Here is a 14,529-nt window from a genome sequence, read left to right as displayed (position 1 = left end):
AGGAGCGATTGTCATATGCATGGACGGTAAAACAAAATTGGATAATTACTTATATTGGTGACATGAAGAAAGAGGGGGGGGGGTATAGTCATGTGATTCGAGAGGCTGCGCAAGAGGGATGAGTATCTATGTATGAGGAAGATAATAGTCAAACAGGTTGATAATATTACCCTTCCATTTGAATGGTTGATAGTATATGGATTATGATTTATACATATAGATCTATACATATATAGATATAGATATATATATATATATATATATATATATATATATATATATATATATATATATATATATATATATATATATATATATATATATATATATATATATATATATATATATACATAAATGAAAATCTATATATATATATATATATATATATATATATATATAAATCAGTAGCATGTGCTATTAGGATTACAGTAAGAACTGAGGATACGTGTAATCCCAACAAATTCATTTTAATCAGGCGCGTATCCAGGATTTTCTAACCCGGGGGGCGCGAATTACTATCTAAGCGGAGCGCCACCATCGGTTGGCGCGGAGCGTACAAGAAATTTTCTGGTTTTGATACCCCCCAGATCACCGGAAATGGCACTTCTCGGGCTTGAAAATGACCAAGCAGATGTACACTTTTGCCTGAGAACCAAGTATTTCCCAAAAGTTTTTTTCCATCCATAACCTTTTTGTAGATTGTCACCAGTCACACATCATGTTCGACCTGATTGCATGTCCTATGGATCATTGCTTTTGTAGCTGATTCTACGTCACGGCCCACAATATCCGAAAGCCCCACTTTTCAAGGTTTTAAGCCCATTATTTGTTGAGAATTTGAAAATTCACATTTCTCGTGAATAAAATCACTTAAAAGCATACCCATAATGTTGCAGAAAATTCAATCTATGGACAAGCAATATAGAAAAACCTCCTGCAACCCCTAACAGACAGGTAAAATTTGCAAGAGTAGAGGAAAGTATGATGAAGAATGTTGGTGAGGAAATTTTCGAAAATTCCGACACAGTTAATTTATTGGTGTAGAAATATTGCAACCTCTTATAATGGCTATTATAAAACTTCGTTGAAGGAACAGAAATATACCAGATATTTCCTATATCAGGTATATCGAAACCGAACACTACACACATAGGCGTAGGTCCCGTAGGAGGCGGGGGCTGCATCCCCCCCCCCCCCGCAACCAAATTATTTCCCATTTTTTTCGGGCACCTACTGAAAGAAAAATAAATAGCAACAATAGCTTACAAATGATCTCCTTGGTAATTAAAATAAAGTTGTAAGCTTGGCCGACATTACTACTGTAAAAGAGAGTATTGACATAAATGGATCTGTATGTTTTTTCTACATAAGACATTTGGTTGTTTACATTAGCATCCGGCGGTATACTGTGCAACTTTCACGGACCGTGCGGCACACGATGCCATGCAATATAATGACCGATGCTTGCCTATATGATATTGGCATCGATATGTTGAACGCGCGCTTCGCGCGCGAAAAATTTTGACTTTTTTTTCCGGGCAAGTCATTACAGCCCCCAAATCCAATTTGGCTCCTACGCCTTTGACTACACACATAGACAGTTTTTGAGGCTGTTCATCGTGGAACATGCATTTCAATGCTCACTGATATGATGTTATATCTGCTCTTTGCTTTACAAATTCGAACAGGCGTGTAGCGAGTAATTGCCAAGGGAGGGGCGAAGCCTGTAGGCAAACTATCTAAGCGAAGCGCCACCATGAGTTGGCGCGAAGCGTACAAGAAAAATTTTGGCCGAAAATGCCTCCCAGATCGCTGGAAATAACACTTCCCAGGCCTTGTAAGTTGCATCTAAGCATTGTCTATTTTGAAATTACTAGCGATGTCATGAAGAAAATTTGCTCGGGGGGGGGGGGGCGGTCGCCCCCTTCCCGAAATGCGTCATGTTCCCCGACGAGTCGGTCGAATTCAAGACCAGCCACAGTTGGTTCCATATAGCACAATTGTACAATTGTTTAAGGCGTCCACACACACACGCGTTATGATAAACCATATATAGTATTTATATAGATACATTAGTGAGAGAGGAAAAATGGAGTTGTAGGTGTAAGGTGTAGGGTGAGGCGCACACCCCCTCCGTAATCCTTGATCTGTCACTGGCTACCCTGTGTATATAATAGGTATCAGCGCTTTAACTATGACTGTTCCTCTTTCTCTTCCCGAGGTCTTGGCTATCTTCTACTCCCTCTTTTCTCCTTTTTCTCTCTTTTGTTCTTTTTCTTTTCCCTTCCTTCCTCTCCTCCTTTTCCTTTTTTCCCCCTCCTTTTCCATTTTTTCTTCTCTTTTTTCTCTCCTCTTTTCCTTACCCGGGGGGCGCGCGCCCCCAACGCCCCCCCTGGATACGCACCTGTTAATGCATTTGTTAGAAGTACAATATCCTCAGTTCTTACTGTAAACCTAATTGCACATGCTACCGATTTATCATATTTATCAGCACGATCCAGTTATTACTGTGGTACAAAACTTTGAGATTTACAGTAGTTACCGTAATCTCTGTGCGAATCGGTTGTTGTAAATATATCTACGATTAGCACACAAAAGATACCAGGCAGTGGAAGTTCAAGAGAACTTGTGTCGAAATGGAAAAGGTAATCTGCACATATACATGACCGTCGGAGCCGATCCAGAGTTAAAAGTGTTTTAATCTCATAGCGTATACATTTATGTTCTTATTTAATCTGTCCATAGTCACGAAGCCTAAGGGGATTATCGTTTTCATGGCAAATACTAGTCATTGAACGACTGTTATATAATTGCAGAGAAAACTGACGTCACATTTAAAGGTCATAGGTGTTGTCTCTAAATTCAGCTTAATAAACATTTGCAAAGCTACTCAAATGTACTTTTCTAGAAGTTCTGACACTCCAACATTTATTCCTTACTGTCATGCTTAACTGCGATATAGAACACTATCTATATGGACAGATGTTTTGAGAGCGGTTGTGAAATACTTGATGAAGTTCTAAGTGACCGTTATTTACACTTTCTAGCATATTTGCATGCTACACTGATGACCTTCAACTATTAAAGTACGATGCTGTCTGAAATTGGTCAAGAATGTCATGCACAACCTTGACCGAGTCGGCCATTTTTGTCACGTTTAGCGTCCCATGTTCTTCAGTTTTGGCGTCCTTGTGGCTCCATGTCGTGCTGTCCGTATGATACTACTTAAGCAGGGGATGCACCCATACGAGTGTCAATCGAGGTCACACACCTACAACTAATATAATGGACCAGAAAGTAATTGTTTGTTCACTTGGTTTTGACTTTGGTTTGATGAAATCTATATTTCCAATGATAGTTTAACTTGCCCAAGTCGTTCGATGCATTATTTCCGTTTGCATAGTAGTGACAATGTTGCACCTATAGCAACACACCCACTTTCAATTGACTCTTTCGTATAAGAGCTGAAAATCTGAGGAAAGAGGGCAATGTCTGTTGAGTGTCCATTTTGACCTATGAAGACTCATCGACCTTCAAGCAGATAGTTGAGTATATCATTTCGGTTTGTTAGACTCTTGGCCTTGAAAGTAACCATGTGGTCAGAGCTTTCATAGATTCTGTATTAAATACTAAATTATGTCACGTATGGCCTTCCTTGTGAGCCTGCTGACCGCATGCCGAACGTCTGCAACTAATCAATGTTAAGCCTAATTTGGATGAGGTCTCCACTGTTTTGTAAACGTTTATTGAAATGCAGGTAAATATTCATCCGCAACTTGCCAGTTGTCGTATCTTATACGTCTGTACAAAACAGCGGAATATAGAAAGTAACTTAATAGTCTGCATGCATGACCAGCCGTTTTGTTCCTTATAGATTTACACAGTCTGCTCTGCCATTCTGCTAGCAGCTTAGTCTCATATCATACGTTTGTCTGTTATAACTAAGAAGGCTATATTTATAGTACTATTGTATATTACTGTTTTTAATTGTAAACTTGTGACGTTTACGCCTATCGTTTTCACTTGTCTTGTGACGGGGCGATTTGGTTTTGTCAGAATCTGGCGGTATCCATAGGTGACCGTAAAAGAAATGATCTGGCGAGAGAAAGTGAGAGAGAGAGAAATGGTGGGTGTGGGGTGGGGCGGGGGGGGGGGGGTTGGCTCAGGGGGCACTGCTCCCGGGCCCATGGAAATAATGGACGCCGGGATATATATAGGGGACCCAGGGTAATGCACTATGGTATAAAGAGTAGGGTGGTCTCATTTTCATAATATACTTTAATAAAATATTTGTGGACGCCATTATTGTCTCAGGCCCGTTATGGCCCTCGACGCCTCTGGATTAAGTACATGAATAGATACCATGAGTGTTGTAGTCCGCCAAAGGCACACAAGGAACAATCAAATACGCTCCTCCCCCCCCCCTCCCCACCCCACTTAAAATCAATCTCTATACAGTCATATACTACTTCGTTGCCTAGGTAACGCCTCAAAAGCACCCAACAAAACTCAATGCTAAAACAGAGAGCTATTTTGCCGATAGTGTACATATCAGACAACCAAACCTGAATGAGATATGACCCATCCCTCCTAGACACCACCCCCACCCTATGCCCTGTCAATTACCATATTTCTTGAGTTCTTTATATGTAAGAGCGTATGGCGGTGTACGACGATATTTCCAACAGGGCCTTTTCTTGTTTTGTTTTAAAGAGAGTAGCCTATTCCCAATGCGGTTAATTAAACCAATGATAATTATCTCTATGTACCGTCGTGTGCCTGTAGTCGGGCGCATGCCCTATGTACAGACCTTTATACCTCCTCGCATGTATAGCCAACGTTATTACAATATACGTCAATGATGTCTCGCGTCTTTGGCATTAACATCCTTTCTGATAATCTTCATCTATCTACTGTGATATATTTCTTGTGATTTATGACTATCGAGTCCCTCCCAGGGTAGTCGTCCTATTACAACTTCGTCTTGGTGTACTTATACATCTAAGAATACGACGCCAGCTGATAACGAGAAAGAACCATCGCGTACAAGAGGACAGGCACGCAGGCACGCGAAGACGGATTACTAACATGTACATCAATTTAAAAAACATTGTACTATATATGGGATATATATTATTACGGTGTGCATGACCAAGGGGCGCGATGAAAGTCAGTTATTAACCGCAAAACAACTTTGCTGATTATCCGGCACCCACTGGACGCATCTAGAACTATAACAGGCAATCCGAACGATAATTCAATGCGATTCTTCAAAAACGGAAAAATACAATTTTTCAAAGAGGGAGGTGTAACAATACAACCTCTGGTCTTCCTGGTTTAATATAAATTGGTAATTGGTAATGGAAATGATTAGCACCTACTCAGTATTAATTACCCCACTTCGTGAACCCCCCCCCCCGCCCCTTCCACACACACACACACACACGCGCACACGCACACCCACACATCATACCGATGTCTTCAAACATACAATCCAAAGGAAATTTTTGTTGAAATAGTGATTTATGTTGAACGTTTTCTTAAAACATTATAGACCATGGGATTAAAGGTCACCCGCTTTGGTCCCAAATATGCTAGAAGCCAAATAATTGCCACTCATGCTACAACCTTAAGAAAAGAAAAAAACTTCTACCATCCTCAAAGCATTTTTTTCTCACTGGAAAGACATTATATCAAGTCTCATTAAAACTCTCATCAATTTCTGGAAATAATTTGGGCCGGAGTTATAAAACCACCAGGAAAGTATCCTTTTGTAAAACTTCTAGCCATTTTGAGCTAGGCTAATATTTTTAGGCCAATATACTGATGATCTCGTCTTACACGTTGGTGTCAATAACCTACGTCAGATATCTCAAAAAGAGGGATAACTAATGATTGCATAGAGTTAAAACTGCAAACGAAGAGAAAAATATTGGACCACAAAGCTTTGTGGTTTTAGATTTTATCCGCTATATTAATTACTCACTGATAGCATTAGTATGGTGGGATATACCCGCGTGTTTTCTAAGTTACGGATGGTTTAGAAGAACACTCTCATTTGAAGCAGCCGTTAGCACTGAACAGACCCGAAAAGACTCGACTTCAAATCCGTTTGTATATTCCGAACTATGTATTAGCCTAAGTCCTATTTCAGAGCACGTCTGAAGACTCACGTAAAGAGGACTCGAGTCCTGAATGAGCTCATCCAGTTCTGCAAGCAGTTGTAGAAACACTTTAATCTTATTTTTATGTTAGTTTAATTGGAAGGGTTGTATGTGATTTTTGTGTAAATAATGTATCATGGCTGATGGTGGGTAAGATTAGCAAATAACAACCCAACGCTGAATACATGTAGCTTTCATTATAACGATATAGCTGTAACCTATATATACTCGGACGTCTCTTGTCTCGCGTTCCATATAAACCCTGGATTTATCGATTAAAGCCAACATTGTACAATGTCATTATAACAATACGACATCATCGGTTCCCATCAAAGGAGGTCGATTCCAATCTTAGCCAAGGGTTGTTAGCGTTCATAAGCCTACATACTTTAAATTTCCTCCTTCTCTTGTGAAAACCGTTAGTTGTAAAGTAGAAGTCTAACGGTTTCGTGTGTACCACAGCAATAAATAGGCTTATCGCTTTATACTCTGTACCATAATAGGTGACCAACAGGTGAAGTAAATAACCCGCGAGGGTACTGAATCCTCATTTGACAATGGTGGCATCGATTGGCGTATTTGATTTGTAATTATCATTACTGAATTTAATGGGACTTCGATTTTGCATTGCTATTGAGGGGGGCATTTCCTTTTGCATAGATAACACGCATAGAGAGTATAAATTACAAAACCCATTAAGACGGCCAAGTGTCAAAAGGACACAACATGTTCTTCGAAGAGAACAATGCATGCATGTGGGCTGTATATGAAAGGCCATCGTAGCTATAATGGGATGTCGGCTACTATACGAAGAGCGAGGCTGAAAAGGCCCCACGACTGAAGTAAAATTATCTTCGTGCTGAGAGATGATTGTTCATGTTCCCGCCGAAATGTATTATGTCAACGCGCTTCTCATCCGTTTGCTGAGATTGTAGTATCTAGAATACCTTCCACTAAATTAAACTATGCTATTATGATAATCACGTGGGTAGGCTAGTTGACCCGGGGAAATATGTTTTAGTTCATTTTAAAATAAAATGTCACCCAACTGGTAACAAAAATATACATGGCAACCAACTTTTTCAACTTCAATACCCTCGTATCAACCAACTGTAACCATGTGTAACCATGGTTACGTCAAGCAAGCTATCACGAATCCCTTGGAGAGGGACTATGTACTACACATGATTTCCCCTAAAAGTCAGCAGTACCACCCCCCCCCACCCCTCTTCCCCAAATATGACAGCAAGTCAGAAACTGGTCCCCCTCCCCGTGTTCAAATTTCAATAAGCATTTGATCGACCTTCTTTAAAAGTATATATTATCTGCACTGATATTTGTGTCCCACACATTTCAATCTAAACATTTTTTCTGGTCTTTAATTAGACATTTTTTGAAGTTTTGGCTTAATTGCATTTTAGATGATTAAATGAGGCTAATCGATCTAATAATGGGGTTAGGTTAGGCACATATCATCGAAATTTGGCAACTTTTTGCTTCCCTTGTTTACCAATGACGTTTGTTTATTATATATACTGTAAATGCAAATAGATATTATTCTTATAACATGAAAATATATTAAGTGCGAAATTTCATTAAAAGAGATGGGGGAAAAGAGATCTATAAAAGAAATTAATAAGTACCAAACATTTTAATCATTTGTTAGCCACCTATTTTTCATTGGGGGAGGCGGAGGGGAGGGGAGGTGGGGAGGGCGACGGGGAGGGGGAGGGTAACAAACGAGACGAACCTGCATGACAAAAATGGAATAAGCTTAGAAATTGAAAATAAATATATTTTTCATTTTAAAGATAGATTGAGACAAAGCTTAGAAATTGAAAATAAATATATTTTTCATTTTAAAGATAGATTGAGACAAATAAATATAAGCATTAAGATGAAATTAATTTCATTTAACCGATATTATTTGGTCAATCAGACAACTAACTAGAATTCTAAACATATATTAATATCAATCGAGAGATTTTGGGTCGAGATAAAGAAAACGATATCTAGGCGTGATTATTCATCCGTTTCCATGAACTATATGGAAACATGGCAGCTGCCTTAGTATGAAAGCGAACAGAAGTGACATACGGTAAAATCTTTCTGTTGATAAATTACTGTCTCGTTTGGGAACCTGGGTAATTTTTTTTAAAAACTGAACATCACGAATTTGCCGTAAAATATCAGCTCCTATATTCAATCTCGTCTTATACGTGTACACTACTGATGTTGGCCTATGTTTATACAAAGAGAACTAGAGAGAGAGGCAGAGAGAAGCTTCGGATGCCCCGTCAAGCATGTACGGTGTAGATTACCGTAGCGTGAATATTCGAGAGTTACCATAAGTGCTGTAGTTTCAAAATCTCTTGAAAATTACGTTGAGATTTCCTATAGCAGAATTTATAGTAGGGGGGAGATGAAAAGGTATACACACTTTTTCGAAGTTCAACTGAGCATGGCTGACTGACTGACGGACGGACGGACTGACGGACTGACGGACTGACGGACAAATGGACGGACGGACGGACAAACGGACGGACGGAGGCTGACGAACGGACATACGGACGGACGGACGGACAAACGGATGGACGGACTGACTGACGGACGGACAAACGGACGGTCGGACGGACAAACGGACGGACGGAATGACGAAACGGACGAACGGACGAATGAATGAATGAATATTGGTCCAAACTTTGTACGCAAGCATACGACAAGCATACGAACTATCGGATTTAACTAGAAGGCTATGGACGCTACGGGTTCCCCATTGGTCCTCGGCGGGACACTAACCGATTGTCTGACCGGTCAGTCCGTCCCTGATTCATAGAACTCAACCGAAGTGAATATGCGGCACATAATTACACTATCAATAGAACCACAACAGTGCTGTAACGATAATTTAAAATTAAAATCTTCAAGATTTTGTCACTTATAATTTTTCAGTTCGGTGATCAAAGCCACATTTGAAGGAGAGGTTGTGATTTGAAGGAGAGGTTGCCACACCCACTGATACTAATGGTCAGTTTAGTGTCGTAAGCACAATTTAGTGCAGTATTTAGTGAAGTTGTCCAAATTTGCACTATTTGTGACTTAATCACAATTTGTCATTTCTTTTAGTTATGAATCTCTGGCCATCAGGACCACTTTTCATCGTCTCATTCTAAAACTGCACAACGCAATACATTTGAAATACGTTGATTATACCACATATACGTTACGCGGACACAACATGTACGTTTCGTTGCTATAATAAACTGTGCATTATAGATCGCCGAATGTATAACCAGGGTGTTGTTATGGCAACTCCCGGGTATAACCAGGGTAAATAGATGCATTGTCGCGTAGCTTTTATCTCACAGTTGGAATTTAACTGAATTGGCTGAGTTTATATGTGAACTTGTAGCATCAAAACGTGTGAAACTAGCTTATAGGAGATAATTGCATAGCATCTCAGGTGCGAATTGATTAATTTAATCTACAAATGTCATACTCTATTTCATGAATCATATAGACGGAATGACGTCATAGACAATTCAAATCCCTGATGCGTAAGATGTTACAAGGGATCGATGGAACCATTTTATTTCATCTGGTTTGGTTTTTATCTCTGTTTTTCTCTATCATGGTTCTCTTGAGTAAGTATTGTTCAGTGTGACTGCTGTTAATATACACTGCGATCATATCAAGATTCCCTGCGTTATCATTTGTGTTTTTGCAAGGATTAGTGAGGAAAGGATAACGCAGATTTCAAGCTTTATAACTCTGAACTGATTTGATATCATATTATAGGTATGTACTTTCATGTAGTCATACTGGATTTTAATAAACTTGAACTTGAACTTAAAAAAAAATGAGAGGGATGGTACGTAATTGACACATGGTTCAAAATCGGCTAGCATCGGCTAGAAATATGCTTGGTATCGACTCTTTGAAGTATTAATATGTATGGTATTGATTACGCACCCCCAGGGAGGTACAAACTTATTGTTGATGTTGATGTTGATGTTGTTATTGTTTCTGTTATTCATAAGTTGTTTTTATTTAAAACATAATGCTCCGTTTTGGTTCTAGCGAAATATAATAATGAACAACTGATACTCCTATAAAAAAAAAATAAGTATAGCAATCACGTAATAAACAGATATGGCAGCATATATGCCTATGTATTATCTATATTCTTAGGCCTACTCAAGGTCGTTTAAGGGTCAATCGAGGGACACATTTTTTTCATCTAGCGGACATCGGCCTCTCTCTAATGTAAACCATAAGGTAACTGCATTCGGTTAACCGTTTATTTGAACTACATAAAGAAACCCACTACTCTATCAACAGTACGGTTGTCAAGATGAACGATGTATAAATCATAGGTTGTTATGGGTAGTAGTTACGCGAAATTTATGCACCCTATTAACCACATCGTCGCCGCTGATAATCGGCAGACTAGATCGTTTTCATGTACGTCATAGTAAAAACAAATAGTCGTAAAGATGAAAGATATATAGTGTTAAGTTTAGTACATGGGTAGCAATTCTGCGAAATTGAGGTACCCGTTCCGCCACATCCTCTGCCATCATTAAAGAAGCTTTCCTCTCTATTTTTCTCGTTTTTTTTTCTCCAGACTTGTATCTTGATATTATGGGCCTACCTTATTGGTAAAACAGTGTTCGCTTTGATAGTTTGTGCATAAGAAGCTGGGAATACCAATCCAGTATTCCGTGAATTTTTTTTCCGTGTTTTTAGGTTCATTCGCCTCTCTGTTACCTTTGGCCCTTTTTATTTTTTAATTTCCATACACCATGAGGTATTGCTATATGAGTAGCTCGTGCTCTATTGACTTACATTTGTAATGCAAGGTGCTTCAAGAAATAGAAGTCGAGGATGATAATTTTCATCTGTTGTTCATGTCTGTTTTGGAGACGAGCTGACATCTTCAGGCCAACTGCCAAATGAATGACGTCATCAGCCAGTGTCTCGCACCAAAGCTCACGTGAGGACAGATATAACACCTGAAACTATCATAGTGACCGGTCCTACAATTTACGGTGGGAATGCTTCCGAATCTGTATCGCCATAGCAACCATGACATCATCTAGAACTCCCTGATCGTCTGCCGACGTAATTAGCTCAATTCAGACGGAAAGAATTGAAATGAATTAAATTTTCCGAAATCCCATGTGCGAGCCGCATAGTCAAAGTAATCATTTTACAATCTAGCGTATGGTGAAGCCATTAACACCAGCCTCCAGATATATGTACTTTTAATAAATCGTCCCTGCAGGAGTTATTTTATTTAAATAAATCAAAACTGAGGGGGTTTGATTAATTCTGGCTCAGAGTCCCACCAGGGAGTGATAAAGAATGTACCGACGAAAACATGCTTGATTTGCAACTATACTGTATACGAATTAACCAGTACTGGTTCTATACTGATCTACAGAAGATAGCATGAGGCCTACATTGTAAGTCGGTCAATATGTGTGTGTACAAAACTAAAAGCCTACGCGTTAAACGTATGGAATTTTATCGTAGTAGGCTACTGTGTGCTTGGATTACCTGTTATGATCATGGGTTGAGGTTGCGATTGGAAATTTTAATAGACAAACGGTTCTGTTCCAAGCGTGAATGACCAGACCAAATTATCTAAATACGTCAGTAGTATTTAAAGGGTCCAGCGTCCCTTGATACAACAACAACAATAATAACAACAACAAAACAACATTTATGTCGTATGTAGCCTATATAATCTTTCGTCCATATTAATCTGGGCAGCTTTAACCATTATATATATATATAGGCTATGCAACACTCTCTCAGATATTTGAACCTTATTGTTCATTACGAAACATATAATGTTTCCTTTATTTCAGGATCATTAAATCATAATGCAGATGTGTCTCAAACAGAGTAAAATTAACATATCATAACATTATCGACAGACGGTGGAAGAGCACAGATGTTTTTACTTACATTATGAAAACAACGAAACAGACTATCACGTCCTCGAAACCTTCGCAATTATGAAAATAGATTTGAATTATTTTCGTGACTGCGAAAAATCTGGCATTAGATATTACTTGAACTGGATGTTTTCATCATATATATATACTATTGTGATGACGATGTCTTCTAGTGTCTTACTATGTCTTATTATAAAAACAAAGCCATCTTACTTTCGTTTTGTTTTTAACCATACCGTATCTAACCGTTGCTGACAACCACGAAATGGTTATTATTTTTGATGGGGTAATCATGTATTTAAACAGCCTATTTACCATGTCAGGTTTTGACAAGTGATTAAAATGACTCATAAAATGAGACCAACTTAAAGACCAACTAATCCCATCCATCATTATTTACCTTAAAATTATCGAAGTAACCGTAATGACAATACAATGACAAGGTTAGACTTACTGGAGTCGTATATACATATATATATATATATATATATATATATATATATATATATATATATATATATATATATATATATATATATATATATATATATATATATATATATATATATCCTCCTATAGGCTATATAGATTATTTCCTTCACAGTTATATATGTATGTAATCCACCGTACAACGAAACTATACCACCTTACGCTTATATGTTTAGAAACAGCGCCATCTATTCTAACCCCCGTAGCTGAAATGGAATGTCCAAAGGGAAATTTGATCATTGACTGCTGAAAGATGGAAATTCTTTAAGGGATCCTGGTTGCAAGATAATGGACATCGTCACAGATTGTACCATATAGTACATATATAAGTGGAACTGAAGCAAACAGGTGTGATGTCATAGTTGCAAAATGGCAGCAAAGTGTTTTGTTTTTCTTTTACTTGTCACTTTGACCCTGGATTGGAAAGGCTTACAACTTTTTTTTTTACCTAAGGGTGCTGTGAAGTTCACACTATATACGAGTGACTGGAGTGTGTTTATACTTTTTACGAAATTGGATGTACATTTTGTAAGAAACCATAAAAGACAATTGTTTTCTAATACATCGCACCTGTTCGCTCCAATTTTCCCTTTGGAAATAAAACTCAGTCAACTATAAATGCTAATATCTCAAAAAACGGTAAGTAGGAATTGAGTTCAAATTTCGAGAAGATGCTTAGATTGTGCTCCTCTTTAAGCCGCATCTTGCGTTTTTATAAATTATTTCCAACTGTTAAAATACGTTCTTCTTCAACCATAACGCAACCACTACATGACCCCCTTCATGACCCCCTACATGACCCCCTACATGACCCTCAACATTACCCCTACCCTCAAAAATGAATGAGTCGAGAGTATATAGTAATGCTTATTTGTTCTTCTTCTTTTTCTTCTTTCGAACAGTTTACTGCTTACACTGTTATCACTGTGGTAGCGCACCAGACGATCCTTGCAACGAATCTAAAAGCCTAGTTCACTGCCCAAAAAAGATGGATTCTTGTTCATTAGAGGCTATGTGGTTTGGTAAGTATACGAACAAATGATGGAGGGGAAGGGGAGGGGGAGTGTAGCGATAGAGGGGCAGGGATGGGAGGAAGTGGAGAGAGGAAATGTGTAAGGGAGATAGGAGTGTTACAGGGTAGGATATGGTGTCATAACCTCCTCACATATCCTCCCACCCCTCCTGTACCCTTTAAAAGCGAGAGGAGACTGATAGCCTCCAAATTTTCATTGCCAGCCGTTTCTATGGCGCATTAACTTGGATTCTTGTTGACAATTGATTTTTGTCAACTTTATAGTACCTTTAACTGGCTTTCCCCTTTTTCATGACCCTATAAGTTACTGTGGTACCTCCACCCACCCCCCCCCCCTCCGGCCTCCTCCCCCCACCATATCCAGTACGGTAAGCATTTTTGTCCAGTATTTACTAGTATATACTGAATCTTAAACACTTTTCTTCGTGAATCTTATGCCTCTGTTTTCTAGGTGATTTAGATTCCGAAATGACGCTAGTGAGGAGCTGTTTACCTTCTACTGAATGTCCGGACGTATCGGCGCAGGACGGCAACTCATACTGTGTGCGAACACAGAAAGGACTCACTTGCTCAATGTGCTGCTCAGAGGACGGTTGTAACAACGGGGGAAATGGGGGCATCCTTAGACCCCCACCAAAACCCCCGGTACCACAGACACTCGTTAACAGACTCCTGTCCACGTGTACAGATATTGGAACAGACTGTGAAACAACAGTGACTTGGGCGGGTAAGTCTGTCTGTATACAGAGAATCAGACGCTAATAAAGAAGCAAAATTTGATAAACAACACAATCAACTCGTATATAACTGTATAGGTATACAGCATACGACTTCCCACATTGACGTTAACATTACTGCATCGTCAAACTATCACGTG

General features: G+C 38.9%; 1 protein-coding gene across 1 annotated transcript in view; it reads left to right on the top strand.

Moving 5' to 3' along the window:
- LOC139964838 (uncharacterized) overlaps window positions 1–14,529 on the top strand; it is a 39,128-nt gene that overhangs the window by 17,573 nt on the left and 7,026 nt on the right. Inside the window, exons 3-4 of the mRNA XM_071966854.1 lie at window positions 13,522–13,641; window positions 14,104–14,379. Coding sequence (XP_071822955.1) covers window positions 13,522–13,641; window positions 14,104–14,379 — 396 coding nt within the window. The remainder of the gene's footprint in view (window positions 1–13,521; window positions 13,642–14,103; window positions 14,380–14,529) is intronic.

This window comes from Apostichopus japonicus, chromosome 23, assembly GCF_037975245.1.
Source record: "Apostichopus japonicus isolate 1M-3 chromosome 23, ASM3797524v1, whole genome shotgun sequence".
NCBI classification, from domain to species: domain Eukaryota; kingdom Metazoa; phylum Echinodermata; class Holothuroidea; order Aspidochirotida; family Stichopodidae; genus Apostichopus; species Apostichopus japonicus.
Note: the sequence above shows the minus strand (reverse complement) of the source record. Positions and strands in the feature narration are given on the sequence as shown.